Raw genomic sequence first — 16,192 nt, forward strand, 5'->3', positions numbered from 1 at the left:
ATTGCAGAGAGCAGCGATTCTCATGTGATCGTGTCACAGGGACACATGTCCCTTCGCACTCCCCTCGGGACCCGCGTTTGTGGGCCCCAGGAGCGGGGCTGCGGGAGGTGAGAGTTCGGGGTGGAGCATCGTGTTCCCAGGGGGTCCTCGCCGCAGAGGACCTGCTTCCCAGACTTGGTTGGTTTGGGGTTTTTTTTTGAGTCGAGGGATATTGAAGAGGAATTTTTACAAGAGAAAGTTTATTTTCCTTTTTTGCCTCTCTCTGCCCCGTTCCACTAATCCTGCCTCTGCCTGGCAGCATGGCCCCCGCGGCCCCGCATACAACCCACAGTCCGCTTTCCTCCCTGGAAGCTCAGGAGCTGAAACAAGGCTAATAGTGTTTCCTAAACTCCCCTGTCCAGTATCTGAAACTGTTAGTAAAAGGAACTAGTATGGAAATTGCAGCATTAAGGAATCAGAACCATGGAGGCTTGTATTTGTGCATTTCAAACCTAAGCTATACTACTTCTGTTCTTTAATATTTATATTATATTCATTATATTCTGTTTACATGGGATGGTTGTATATTAATTCTATGTATGCTTATTTTAAACTTATTTTTGTGTTTAAAGTAGCATAGTTCCCACCACCAAAAGTACAGAAGTGGAGATTCTTCCCTTGCCTTTTCTAGTCACTGTGTTTCTAGTCACACATTGATTATTACCGAGTCATCCCCCTGAACTGTCTTGAGACTGTCTGAAACTTGCCTCATATTGCCTTAGCGTCTTCTTTATGAAAAAATAAAAACAAATTAAGCAAAGATGATGCACAATAGCCAACTAGATACTTTTTTTTTTTTCCTCGGTTAGCTTGGTGTAAGGCTTGGCTCATTTTTGTTTTGACTTTCACAGGATCTTACCAATATAATGTCCCTGAGTCATTGCCAGTTGCCTCTGTCGTGGCCAGAATTAAAGCCGCCGACGCAGATATAGGCGCTAATGCAGAAATGGAATACAGGATTGTGGATGGTGATGGACTGGGGGTTTTCAAGATTTCTGTTGACAAAGACACACAGGAAGGAATCATTACTATACAGAAGGTAATACTTGATTTATTTTTATTTTCTATATGGCAACTTCACAGAGATTACTGAGAAGCCATATCCACTTTGATGGAAAAATATATTAGACAAACTGACTGGCCATATGGTACCATTGTGTGTTTGTTTTAATTTTAGGAAGAGAAGCTGTGCATTTATCTGTAGGTGTCGTAATCTTGGGTAATCTTGAATGACACTTGGAATCACACCCTGTCAATTCTCAGTAAACCCAGCGCTTATCCATAGCTCCTTGACAACAGGCACACTGGCAAGTGTTTCACACATTGTAGTTGATCTGCTTGGAGAGATGACTTTGCCTCTTCATTGATTATTTTGGTAATAAAACCCTAAAATTCACCCAATGCCGTTGCAAGCAAACTAGATAACACTCCACGTGCAAGAAAATAATATAAATAAACTTGGAAATAGAGACCAAAATGTTGAAAACTTGCTACCTTACCAATTTTTGTTTTTTAAAATTCGTACACTAATAGAAATGCTTGAGATGCGTTGTGAAGCTGATCATAATGCCCTCCATATGTGTGCAAAGGAAATCATCATCATCCAGACTAAAGGCTGTCCGCCATGGTGATTTTAAATTAGCTCCCAACACTGATTAGATGTGGAGAGCTGAGCTATTGACTCCCTCTGCTCTGTTTAGACATGATCTTTGAGAAATGTTAAATTTTAAAAAGTGTCAAAAGAAATTATTAAAGAATATACTCTTATCTCAAATATTGGAAACACTAAAAATTGAAATATATGTGAAAATCCCTCCTTTGGTGAGGCTGGGATTTTATGCCAGTCTGACAGTCCAGGTGTATAACTCTGTAATTAACTCTCCTCGATAATTAACACATATCAAAAAAGGAAGTTATATTTTAGTTGTTATGGGAAAACATATGTTTGATTCCAGGCCAATGGGCAAAATATTTCTGCAATTATTTCCCATGGACAGCTGCTATTTTAGCTCAGGTGGTGAAAATCTGTGTAAAAAAGTTACAATAAATAGGATTGGCCAACTGTTGGTAAAATATTTTGTTTTGTTGTCTAAAATAAAAGGAATGCAGTAAGGTACACTGCTGCTTAAACATTTCAGGGATTCATTCGAAAGCAACCTGCTCATATTCAAGAATGTTTAACTATTTATGTGATATTGTAATGAGCACATATATATATTTTATATAATGGCATAGCATAAATAATTGTACAAGTCAATATATATATTTGATATGAGATAATTGATTTAGTATTAGAACAAAAATTTATCTTCAGTCCCTTAATATTATGCCTAGATGTTTTAGAGAATTATTAAAAAGAAATCTATAGAAAAAACTGGATGAAAATGCATTTAATCTCAAAGCGTAAAACTCATGAAAAAACTACAAGGGGAAAATTTATAACTTATAATATCAATCATAATTATTAACCTTTATGTTATTGTATGTAGTGATTAATATCTGTTAGGCTTTATTTTGAGTAATAGAAGGGCTTTATGTTGATTTTCTCAACAATCTCATGGAAGTATTATTAGTGCAGCAAAAATATGTAAACATCAAATGCCCAGCAAAAGAAGAAATAGTTAAATGATTTATATTTCCATATTATAGAATCTTGTACATCATCAAAATGATGTGATATTTTTTAGCATGTTAAGTAATATGGGAAAGGATTATAAAAATATTATGTAAAAAAAAGTATCTCTAATTTTATAAACACTATGTTTTAAATTTTATAAAAGTTGCATATTTATATAGAATAAATTGTATATAGAATAAATTATACTTATATAGACTTTTTCATTGCATGAAATATGTGAAAATGTTAATAGTAATTGTTTCCTGTGCTTATCTTTATTTTTTAATATATAATATACATTAGTTATTTTCATAATTAGTGTTATTAGATTCATGAAAATATTAAAAGGCAAACCAGAATATATCACATTAACAGTTTTTATAATTTTCATGGAGTATTATTATGGACAGAAAGTCTGATCTAAACGCAAAACTAAGTCGTAAAGATGTCAGTCAGTGGGATCAAGTTTAATATATTGTTGAAGCTCTTTCAGATATTTAAAAAAGACATCATCCCCTGGAGAGTGAATTAAGATTCAAAAATATTCCAGACCTTTTAAGCATTTAGATCAATGGATTTTTAATTTTTCATACTGGAGATTTCTACCCATGCATAGCCACCTGAGTGATGTTTTGCGCCTAGTAAATACTTAAAATTGGTAAATATTTATCAATCTATCATTTTATGAGAACTTAGCAAAGTAGTTTCATAATTTCTTTGCTCACTATAAGAACAGAATTGTGTTATTTCTGTTTAAATTTTTGGTAACCAAAAGTGAATTTCATTTTGTTCAGTGTTTGTCACTTCTCCTCCCTTGCCTGTTTCCTGACATAATGCCAGTGATCGTTTTGGAAAAATTAAGCACCCTCAGCGCAGAGGAAACCTTGAGAAACAAGGATGGCGGAAAATTGCACAACTTTTACTGCTGCGCCGTCAATCACCAGTAAAAAACTTAGTAATGAACAAAGCAAATTTTGTTGGTTCCAGACTACTATAAAGTGTAGGATTGAGTTGGTTGTCTAGCTGTCAAGGGTTAAAAAAAATCACATTTAGGTTAAATACAGGGCTTCTAAAGAAATCCCTCGAGAGCGCAGGTGCTGAGTTCCAACGTGACGTTGTTGTGTAACATTTTGAGTCTGGTACACACTCTGTTTATAGGAATAATAATTTAGGCTGAGAAGTGAGTGGTGGTTTATTACTTTTCACGCGGTTGCTTACGTTTGCCCCACCTTCGCTGAGGTGGGCGATCCTGTGTTTAAGTCCTGTCTCAGGCGCAGGATGTATTTTCCGCTTAGAAACCATTAGATTCAGGAAGCAGGACAGTCTAGTGACAGGTGACAGGACCTAAGTGCAGCCCTGCGCCTTAGTAATGATTCTGAGCTCATGAGAATACACGAGGCAGTTGAACTGCAGCTTTGCTGTTTGACAAAGGTAAAATCTAAACAGACCTCTGCTGCTTGTAATGTACAGAGAACACCTCCCAGTTTTCTTTACGATGAAGGTACTTGGTGTTAGCAAAGGCTGCCTCACACTCTCCATCCCCCCCTTTTCATGCAATTCTGAGTAAATAGCAGACACTGGGGTCCGCATGAGCCTAAGTGTTATTTCCAAAACTCCATCCCCAAGCTTATTTTTGAAAATTATAATTTTGCATGGTTTGAAAATCTGCTCCAGTGTCTAACCAATACAACTCAGAATTCTTAGTGATATTGAAAAAAGCAAACATGAATGAGAGGTTCCTGAGAGAATTGATTAAAAACAGTGGAAATGATACGTTTACTTTTCTCTGCAATTCCAGCTTGGTGATTAGACTGAATGTTTTAACTTGAAAAAGTTGTTCATGGCCTTATAGTTGCATCTAGTTTTACTTGGGAAACTATTAATCCATACTTTTATCATTCTCAAGAATTACTTTATCAGTTTGTTCAAGACGTAATTCATCCTTAATGTGCAGCTGCTGAGCTTCTTACTGTCCTAAGGCCTTGCATTACTCTAGTGCTTGTGCCCTTTAAAAACCTTGAATCAGGTTCATATTTCAGTGTCTCACAGGACCCTCCAAGGACTGTGGCACCTCCAGAACTATTTAAACTGGAATTTCCCCGGCACATTTGCACATCCCACTGTTGCTCAGTTCCATTCGAAGATCCAGAGTAGCCACTGAGCCCCGTTTCATTCCTGGAAGCAAGAGGAATCTTCTAGCTCTTCAAACACCCCACCTCCCGTGAGCGTCTCCTGGGCTCTGCTCCCCTGCACTCACTCATCTTTAAATCTGGAAAAATGGTCCTGTTCTTCCTCCTTAAACCAAACAAGTAAACTGGGGACGTAAAATGATCGGGAGGAACTCTTTTTCTTGTTTAAGGAGAAGTGTGTTGTGTGTGTGTTTCCCTTCCTCGGTGGGGCCTGGTCCAATCCAAGTGCAGCGAGGTCGCCTCGGCTCCATAAACACGAGGTTTTTTCATAGACTGAGCTGTGGCCACGGGGACCTGGGTACGTGTCCAGGGCCCTGCAGAAGCGTCCAGGGGAGCCCAGGCCCCGCACGCCAGTCAGCTGGTCAGCCCCACCCAGCCGCAAAGATTTGACCGTGGCCCCAGGAAGGGGCTGAGTAGCAGATGGACAGCACTTCCCGTGTAGACGGAGGGGCCCGCGGGCCCACTGCAGGAGGCGAGGCCGAGGGAGTTCGCCTGGGACTGCGCCGGGGCGGGGACGTGGCCTTCGGACGGGCGATGTGAGCGCAGGGGCTCCTTCCTGCCTTCACGCCCCCCGCGAGGCCATGGTTAGGGTGTAGGGACATAGGGTACAATGATTAGCAATGAGAACCGATTACAAATAACTATTACATGGTATTTTAGGCACAGCTATAATAAAATATATAGAAAATCATATTTTCTAATTTCTCTTGATCCCTTATTATTGGAACTGTCTGCGGTAATACTAATTCATTTTGAGCATTTCAGTTCTTTTCAAATGACTCTTCGTAATGAATATCAGTATTTATTTAACAAGTCATCTTTCTGGTTTTGGTCACATAGCGCACCTTTTAAATTATCATTATATTTGAAGCTCGGCGTTGTTTCTAGTTTCTTGTCCTGCGCCGCCTTGGTCCACAGTAGGTCTTGGCTGTGTTTTTCCTGTTCTCTTTGCCACTATCTTAAGGTTGGCTACCTTGCTTCCCTCCAGAACTACTGTTCTAATAGCTTCTGAGCTTATGACCTGCTTCTAGCTTCTTGATTCTTGATTCTTAAATCCATGCTTTTAAAAAAATTGCTGTTCAGATGCAACACCATTTTATTTTTATCATTTTGCCTAGTTTGAAAAGGATCCACCTTAGACCAAGGAAATAAGAGAGAGTTAGAGAGCAAAGAGAAAGGAAGCAGGGAAATGATCACTAATGCTGTTATATAACTTAGAAATTCTAAAAGTATCCATTGAAGAATTATTAGAATTAATGAGAGCTCTCAACAGTGAGAGCTACAGAAGTAAGTGAAAAACTGATAGTTTCATGACAGCTCATGAGAACAGTGGTGTGAGCTTCTGGCCTTCAGCCCGGCCTTCGGGCTTCAGCCACTAGGAGCTGTGGATGGAAGAGCCGTCCCTCTGGTCCACCTCCCTGAAATCCTCCCCCTAAAAGCCCTGGAGTCTGCTGGACTCACGAAGGCAGCCTTTACCCCCAAGTCCAAGTGCTTTCTCATGACGCCAACAGCATCTCCAGTCTCTGTTTCAGAGGTGTCTTTGTTTATATATTTTTTAACTGAAGTCTCTTTGGAGTGGTTTTCTTAGAATGAAGGAAGTCTGTCCCTGAGATTTTCTGATTCCGTCAGAATTATAACTGCGTGTGGCCCTCAAGGACAGGATTCTGCTTTTTAGTTCTGTTTCTCAAGATTTAAGTGAAATTGAGGTAAAATTCCATCCCAGGTAAGACATTTCCTCCCAGGTAAAACATTTTCAGAGGCTTCCCTCCCCCCTACAGTCTGCAAAAATATATATGAATCCCCTAAACTCAGTGCCCTTCCTGTCCCACGGTGTCGTGGGGGCATCTGTGAAATCCAGAGTGGGTTTCGGAATCCGGTCACAAGGGCATTCTGACCCAAACCAGGGCATTTCTAAAGGAGACAAATGACACCGCCTTCCCCTGGTCCCGGAATGTTTTTCCCTTTCACGGAGATAAACGAGAGGCGGCTGTGGACAGTCCACAGAAGTGAGCCATTTGTTGCGTGGGTTTCCCGGGGCAGCATCTGCATCCTCACGTGGCTGGGACGCGGCGAGGCTTGCTGGGGCCTGAGCCCTTGTCCTGGTGATTGTGTCTCCAAAGGGCACTGACGTTTGCGCCACGGAGGCCCCGTCCCTGGGGAGGAGCCTTCCTGGGGAGCGCGGGCGTTTCGTGCCTGTGCCCCCCGATCGTCAGCTGAGCCCGCCTTGTCCCTGCAGCCTGGTAAAGCCGGAGCCCGCCGCGCCATGGTGGCTGCCGTGGGGTCGATTCCGCTTTGAGAAAACCGCCGTCACACTCTGAAACATTTGCACACGCCGTTCTCGGCGTCGGGTGAACTTAGGAGCAGGGAGAGAACATAAAAGCAGTCTTCTTAAAAGATGTTGGAAAAAGAAGTACAGAACTGTGAAGTGTTGCCTTCAGTGCTTATTCCTGTGATTAAATATGCAGGACCCACAGGCTACCAATTGGTGCAGGTGTTTTCAGAGAGGTATTTTTTTAATAATTTAATTGCTTTTCCTAGACATATAAACATGATTCTATAGTTTAAAGTGATGACAAGAGTGCAGTTTTAGAAAGTTAAAACACTGCGTACACTTTTCTTATGGCCGTTTATGAATGATTGGATTGTAACCTTTATAACCAGCTACATACTGCTTCAAAGTTCACAAAGCGTAAACATAAATATCACCCCATGTGCTTGAAAACTGTCTTTCCACCCAGAATTCTTTCTTTCACATTGCGGTAACATAATTTTCACTTTAGGAGCTGTAGTCTTTTATTTTTTCCTTTGAGGTACGACAAGCCTTCCTCTGATGCACCTCTGTTTTCAGCATAAGACCTCAGCTGGGATTAAATATGGAATAGGGAATTTTGCCTCTATAAAATGCATTACCATAGAGTAACAGTGCAGTAAAAAATGAGCATTTGCAAACGGCGTCTCCTATAAAGCCTAAGTACACATCCGTCTGGGCCCGTGGGTGGCTTACATTTTTTTAAGCTTCTTCAGGCCAAATGTGCTGAATGATCTTCATAGCTTTGTCATCTCCACACCCTAACAGAGGTTAGATGAAGTCGAAACCCTCAGATACTAGAGCCTGGTTGTGGAGGCTTGATCACGGGGCAGCCCCTCTTCACTGTCCGGAGGAAGAGTTAGAACGTGCGGGGTCCTGCCAGCCTTCAGCTCTGCCGCCCAGATTTCCGAGCCCTGGGCTTTGCTGTCTAGTTGTTGAAATGTGTCCTTTCTCCACAACTTGCAGTGATGAGGGGACAGTTCTGAGAGTCAAGTATGCATTTCAGTGTTTCCTAAAATGCTGCGGATGTGTGGTGGAGGGAAATCATGCCAACACTTCCAGCTGAGTTTTCGCCTTCCCATTACGGGTTCCATTCAGAGATTTGATTCAGTTAATCCCACTGCACATTTCTCAGAATGGAGCAAAGATATTTCTCTTATTTGATCAAAAAGGCATAAGTTTTGGTTTATTTTCATTTTAAAGGCTGGATATTAGATTTAATGAGTTATAGATCCTAACACGTGCCTGTATATACGCTGTCATATATGTATTAAGGTTTAAAACTTATTTGTGTTTGAAAAATAAAGATTAGATATAAATTTAGGGTCTTAAGGCCCTGGCCGGGTAGCTCAGTTGGTTAGAGCGTCATCTGGATATGCCAAGGTTGCAGGTTTGATCCCTGGGCAGGGCACTTACAAGAATTGACTAGTGGATGCATGGATGGGTAGAGCCACAGATTGATTTCTCTCTCTCTTTCCCCTTCCTCTCTTTAAAATCAATCAATAAAAAAAGAAATCACCCTTTGAAGAAAGTTGATAGTAATGCACATGTTAATACATGATGGACTTCATCAGAGATTAACCCTGCTTGATTAGGAATATTTCTTTGATTTCCAGTTTATCAGAGCAATGTTCTCAGAATGTGTGTGATGTCAAAGGCATTTTCCAGGGAACCCATCATGAATTTTATTGTATTATTATTTTAATTTTTTGCTCATTATAAGTCAAAGATAATGTATAATTTCCATTGCTTCTTTTCCCATGGTATGTGGTTACCTAAATTAGTTTTAATAGCTAGGACTCCTAGAAAGAGAGGAGTATTTAGTGATTGTATAAGGGAAGGTGGAGAGAGACTTTCAGGGTGAAATGAATGTTTCCAGTATGAGTAACTAGATGAATAATTCTGTCATTCCTTCGTGATGGGAGTGTGGAGATGATGAAGTGTTCTGGAATATGTCACATGTGAGACCAGGTAAATGTGTCTAGGAGGTCAGAAATAAACATTTGTGGCTTGAAGGAGAGGTCTGGAGTACAAAATTGGGTTTGGAAGTCATAAGCCTATGCATGGCAGTTAAACGTAAAGGGACAATTGAGAACATCCATGAAGCATGTATATGTAACGGGGAAAGAATGTGTTAGACATTATTTGTTGAAACTGAAAATTTTAAGTTAGCTGGGCAGAGAAAGATTTAGAGAAGACAAACTGTTCTATTTTTCCAGGATTAAGGTATTTTAACAGAGTTTAAAAATAACTGACAAATAAAGCAAATAAATAAAAATTCACATTCAGATAAGTAAGAGGAATTGCCTCTGTTATCAATCATGGAGGGAACTGGTGGGTCCTGGAACCTCTGTTAGACAGTGAAGCAGGATATAACAAGTAAGGAAATGACCAGAAGCCTCAAGGACCTGGAGTTCACAGAATCCTCCTATCTAGATCTGACCTCTCTCCCTCAATATCATCTGGTCATCGATTTGATCAGCTGGGAGGATACTGAAAGCAACAGGATGTGCTTTGATCCAAAAGACAGAGGGAATCTTTAGAGAAAGAAATGTTTTTAGAGATGAAAACAGTCTTAGTTCTTTCATACAAAATCAACATTAAACATTGGACACTAAATAATTACACATGCTCAAGTGCATTTGTGCATACACACAAACACATGCACATGTGTACACACACACCCACACAGGCACTCAAACAAACAGAAGAACAGAATGAAGAGTTTCCCGGATTTAACTTCAATAAATTCCAGAAACAGCAACAACAGCATTGACCCAAAGTGTGAGATCTAAAAGCAAGTCCTTGAGCTAAATGACAGCATGTTTGGCTGCACCCCCAAAGCCAAGCTATACGAAGGGGAGAATGCAGTGCTATTATTTTATTAAATGAATTCAAATTATATTTCAACTGAGGTTGTACGATTGAAAAAGCTAAAAATGGCAGTAGGAACTATTGAGACCCCACTATTTTTTTTAATTCAAGAGATAAGTATTATAAACTGACTTTGCCAAAGACATAGGCCCCGTTGTCATGGGGGAAACAGAAGAGAAACGCATGGTCTTACCTTTTGATTTGCTCATAATATAGCAAGAAGTAATGCCCCTAACAATAGTACAACAATAACAGCAAATTTGTACAGCAGTTACTCTGTGTAGGTCACTGTCCCAGGAGCTTCACATTTATCAATAATTTACTGCAACACTGAGGTTGGTGAGGTAGGCAGGGACCTAAGAGTGCTAAGGCCGTACAATAGGAGGCCCCAGTTGCTATTTGAGACTAAAGAACTTGTTTTAGCAGAAAGGGGACAGGTGGTGGATGGACATGACCTTGAGTTCACATAGCCTCTCTGCCCCCAGTACACATGCAGCTTTGGACTTTCACTGGAACGCACTGCTATATAGTTTTTGCATGAATGAACAATGCCAGCCTTGCCTATTTTTTAATGCATGTTAAAGATGTGTGTAAAACTCCCTCTTTGTGCTTAGCTCTCAGTATGAAGTTTCATTACTAGGTAAGGGGGTTACTGGAAGACGCAGAACGATTTCCGTAAGAAATGGCAGAAAACGTTACGGGAGAGAGGAGGGGCAACCGGTGAACTGAACTGGCAGCTGCCAAGTGCGCTGTTTACACGCGCAGCTCACTTACAGGGCAGCAGACGGGTGGGAGGAAGAGGGGGGCATCTGGTCTAGAAGGATGAGCTTGCTGTTTTGTGCTCCTTAGGTCAGGGACTGGCAAACAGCTCCTGCCTGTGTTTGTATCAGCTGAAGAGCTCAGGATGGTTTTGCATTTTTAAATGATTGAAACAAATCGAAAGAAGATGTTGTGTGGCACAGGAAGGTTATATAGAATTCAAACTTCAGTGCCTGTCAATAAAGTGATTGGCACAAGGCCACAGGAATCCATTTCCACGAGGCAGGATTCGTCTGCGTGGCCTGCAGAGCCTGATTACTGCTATCTGGTCCTTATAGGGAAAGGTGGCCAACCCCTGCCTTAGCGACAATGTTTAGTTTTTTTAAATCCTGAAGTTCATCATCTTTTGATGGCAATAAATTTAAGCAGTCCAATTGTGTCGTTTGGGGAAGTCTAGACCAAACGAGCTCTTCTCTCTTCCACCATCTCTGACATAAATGGCACCTGACAGGTGACAGAGCGGCTTCTGGACGTCTCAGGATGCTCCGTGGGAATCGCCTCTCCGGGTCTATATGACTCACACCTGCTTCCACATTCTTTTAATCCTACCTATTACTTGCTGTTGTGGGCAACGGCACCAACAGTGTTTTGGTTAAATTTCCAGTTACATACAGTCTCCAGTGATATGTAGCTTCAAATACTGACTAGGACCTGTTCAGACGTTACCTGTGTCTCCTTCCCTTTCCTCCTCCTCTGTCTTTCCTCAATTGTCATTTTAACACTCCCCCCCCCCCCCCAAGTATAACGCTGCTCATTATATCTTCTTAAGAGTTATGAAATGCATCGCTTATACAGAAATCCGTAAGAGAGAGAAACAGGAGTTTACGTTTCGGCGCACAAGCTTTCTCCTCAGCTGGTTTAACGGTCCTATCCATCACGCCGCACCCCTCGGAAAGCTGGCTGTCTGGCTGATTCTGATTTGCTCTGACGACCATTTTGCGCAGCAATTCCTTTGTAATTTTGATTCATTACCCTTCATATGAATTCTTTTATTGCTCTATTTTCATAATAGCTTCTAGGCAGCCAATCCCCGTGCAGGATACTGTGTTTCTTGATGATTTAGTGGCATCCAGATGCCTGCACCTCATGTTGCCGCCTTTTAGACCCATCTTTAAAAAACACAGTTGCTTTAAAATAATTGCATTCATTTGTGCAGTAAGCTTGAGATGATTCTGTCATAAGTCAGGCAAACTTTTGCTGGAGTAGAGAAATACTTGGTATCCCTTTTGATAAGCCTGAATGACTATCTTAAGAGTTGTGATGGTTTTCAATTATTTTAAAAGGAGACGGTCAACAGGATTTTTAAAAAACACACTCTGTCACACACAGACACAATGCGTGAAAGTAAGATTTCTCTCATGTAATCTGTCAGTCTTATAAGTAGTATAAGAATGAACTAAATAGGCGAGTACCCAAGCTATTTGTATCTGGAGTTTCTAAGTAAATGTACTTAGGAAAATAAGAATGCTTTGCTTTATTCTAAACAGTGCCCAAATTAAATATTGGATTCTGTGTGTAGACCCCAAAAAACTTGAATGAGGAGGTCAGGTTTCCTGCAGGAGGATTTGCATCTGATGACCCGGTGCCTTTTAGATACATCCGCTGTGTCTCATCCTGGCTCTGCTGGATCCAGTCTTGGAAGGGGCCAGGCATGTGTGAGAAAGTTCCCCTGGGTGGTCTCGATTCTCACTTTTGGTTGAGAACCACTGGGCTCAAAGTACTTTTAGATAGTAGACAAAAAGGTAGCCTCATAAACATGTCACCGAATTCATTAATAAGGTGGTGTTTAGGGCTCTGTCTACCATTTTTGTATGAAACCCCAGCTAAGAATTAAGCATTTCCCACAGTAATTCTGTGAAGGTATCTGTGGTCAAGAAAAACAATATCCCTGATTGTTCCTTTCCCCGCCTCCCACGCCAGCATCAGGATTCTCTGGGACAAGGTATAGTTCAGCTTAAGTCTCTTGTGGCTTGGATGTCTATGTTCAAGTTTTTTTCTAATTAAAGAAGAATTTATTGAGCCTTTTCTATGTACCAGATTCGTAACAGGCACTGAATATGCTAGTAATGAGCAAAAAAGTCTGGAGTTTACATTCTCCTGGATGAGACAGATGTTAAGCAAATAACTATTTCAGTAAGTGCTTTCTGGTCCAGATATAGTAAACCTATTTTGAGTTTTGATTTATATGTTTTCCCCTCAGTATTAATCAGTAATGGGCCATGGAATCTCTTTGTCATATTTATGTGCCAACACACGCACAGTGTATAAATTTATATTTTTTATACATGTAGGTATATGTAGGCATGTGTGTTGTTTTAAATTAGTAGTATATATGTATGTCATATGTATTGCATATGTACACATTGCACATGTATATGTACAGATATATATACACACACACACACACACACACACACACACACACACCCTTTTTTGTATATACATAACTATGTTGTTTAATTAATTTTAATCAGCAGCACATCCTAGTGGGGCGAGGTGGAGTTCCCGCATACTTACATGTGTGCACACATGTGCTCAGAGACATGGTTGAATTTGGATTCCAGTTTACACTTTAGCCCATTTTCCTTAGTGCTTTTTTCCTTCAATACTGACAAGTAAATTAAGCTTTATATTTGATAGTGTTTCTTTCCATTTCTTTACTTTTTGAAAATGTTTTACATCATTCAATGTGAATAATATTTTGGGACAGTTTTTCAGGGCTGAGATTGAGATTAAAAATCACAACAAAACTGTGACTCTCTATCCCTTGAAGAAAGAGATGTATGTTATTGTCATAAAAACCCCACCATGGCCCTGGCTGGCATGGCTCAGCGGTAGAGCATCGGCCTGCGGACTGGAGTCCCGGGTTCGATTCGAGCCAAGGGCACGTACCTCGGTTGCAGGCTCGATCCCCAGCCGGGGCACATGCAGGAGGCAACCCGTCCATGTGTCTCTCTCATAAACGTGTTTCTCTCTCTCTCTCCCCCTTCCACTCTCCCTGAAAAGCAATGGAAAAAATATCCTCACATGAGAATTTAAAAAAACAAAAACCCTCCGCCATATTGAGGACATAATTCTTTTTCTTCACAGACGGTGCCTCACTAGTGCATTTAATTCCCCTGCAACTTTCAAGAAGCTACCGTATGGTTTGACTCGGGTCACACTTTTGAGGATAGTGTTGGCCTGTTAATCCTGCTGAAAAGTTACGGAATAGAGAGTCTGGAATATAACTGACAGCCATCTACTATAGAGAGAGAGAGAGTACCCTGATGGAGGAATGGCAGAGGGGAAGCTGGGTGCTGCTTCTAGAGGAACCTCTGCGTGGTCACATTGTCAGCCTCACCTGTCCCCCGGCTGGGGCTGCACCTGGACCCTCATGACCATAATGGAGTCTCTGAAATCAATGAAAATCCTTTTAAGTGAGAAATTCAGTCAAAAGTTGCATTTCTCTTTCCTTTTCATGTGCCCCCGTGGGTCGTGCAGTCAGTTACGTGGTTGAAGAATATTGCGTCGGTGTCCCTGTTGGAAAATATATTTAAACCTTATCTGTGGTCTTTCAGATAATGCTCTGAAGCCATGTACTTGCCGGTGCGCCCTGCAGCCGCAGTGGAACCGCTTAGGACGGCCGATGGGTCGGGAACGCAGCAAGGACTCCGACTGGCGGCGTCTATTCCCTTCCAGTGCCGGCGCTCCATCCGTGCGGCCGAGTCCTCTCCGTGCTTATTGACAGTCATAAGTGACGGGGCCCCGCTTCCTGGCTACTTAATCGGTAATGTAATTTCCCTGATAACTTTCCCGCAGGACCTGGATTTCGAAGCCAAAACAAGTTACACGCTCCGGATAGAAGCCGCCAACCGGGACGCCGACCCTCGCTTCCTGAGCCTGGGGCCCTTCAGCGACACGACGACCGTGAAGATCATCGTGGAAGACGTGGACGAGCCCCCCGTGTTCTCCTCCCCGCTGTACCCCATGGAGGTGTCGGAGGCCACCCAAGTTGGGAACATCATTGGCACGGTCTCGGCGCATGACCCAGATGCGTCCAGCAGCCCCGTGAGGTAGCAGCTCCGTGCTGTCCCTTCCCGCAGGGTCGCAGCAGTGCGCTTTGTCCACAGCCCGCGTGGCCACGTCGGGCTCGGCTCCCAGCAGAGACCGGTGTCGTCTGCGTGCGAGCCACAGCGCAGCTCCCGTTTTACTCATGCAGGATGTGCCACCTGATGTCCCGAGGCCGTTATCACAGAGCAGCACTTCCAGGCGTCTGTGATGGTCCACAGACCGCGGCTGACGAGCCTCTCCGGCCAATTAGCCTGAGCTCTTTGCGAGCACGGGGCGCTCAGAGAGGCAGCGACGCGCGTCCCGGCTACGGGGTGCGCGCCTGTATTAGAGAGGGAATTGCAGAGATCGTTGAAATTAGGGGCGGATTTTTAAACAAATCCTGTTGTTTTCATATTGGTCTGTGTGGATAGCATATGTTTATGTAGTTCATTATTTTCACTTAAATAATACCTCATATATGGACAATTTTTAAATGTCCTTTCAGTCTTCCTGTACAGAGACTAGATGCATTCTTAGAACTGATTAATCTCTTTTTTAGAATAAGCAGAATTTAGTCTTAGAGCATTTCAAAATATCACAGTATTCCATTTCACACTTCTTGCCCATAATTTACAATCTGAAGTCTACATGTATGTTTTTGTGTACTCATGTATTGGTGTGTGTGAACTTATGATAAATTATGTCTTAAGTGAATATTCTATATAGAACATACTTGAAGTTACATTTTATTACATGTCTTAATTTGGAATCGTAAGTAAGACTTTTCAGTGGGACAGTTTGGATTTGATTACAGTCTATAGTGTGCAAAAATCAGTGAATGTTTCATGTTCAGATACGTTCAGCTTATAAGCACAGCCTTTTAGAATTAACCCATACAGGAGAATTCTGAGTGTTTTTGAGCTAAATTCTGAGCTAAGCCTGGACATTGACTGCAAAGCGGGATGAAAAATATCTGTAATTTAGGCACCAATTCTTCAGTAAGAAAAGCTCATAATTTTTATCTGCCTTAAACTATAAGACCCCCCCATATATATATATGAAGCTAGTGCTCTTTTCCCGTTTTGTCTGACATTACTATTAGCCTAGTAAAGAATTGGTATAAAATAACTGTTATTCCAAAACTGAACTCATAGTCATTGTTCCCTTGTCTATATGAGAAATTCAGACTAGGCAGATGGCTATATTATTTTACAGGCAGTGATCATAAGCCACTGTTAAGAATATAATCTGTGCACTAGCATATTTGTGAGTCACGAGTATACCAGAGAGAGCACGCCTCCCCTCTTCCCTGTC

At 41.6% G+C, this 16,192-nt stretch overlaps 1 protein-coding gene across 1 annotated transcript in view; it reads left to right on the forward strand.

Annotated features, from left to right (window-relative positions):
* CDH7 (cadherin 7) overlaps positions 1 to 16,192 on the forward strand; it is a 106,537-nt gene that overhangs the window by 59,565 nt on the left and 30,780 nt on the right. The window contains exons 6-7 of the mRNA XM_081149829.1: positions 891 to 1,078; positions 14,648 to 14,901. Of these exons, the coding sequence (XP_081005955.1) occupies positions 891 to 1,078; positions 14,648 to 14,901 (442 nt within the window). The remainder of the gene's footprint in view (positions 1 to 890; positions 1,079 to 14,647; positions 14,902 to 16,192) is intronic.

The sequence above is a fragment of the Miniopterus schreibersii genome, assembly GCF_964146895.1.
Source record: "Miniopterus schreibersii genome assembly, chromosome: 10".
Classification (NCBI taxonomy): domain Eukaryota; kingdom Metazoa; phylum Chordata; class Mammalia; order Chiroptera; family Miniopteridae; genus Miniopterus; species Miniopterus schreibersii.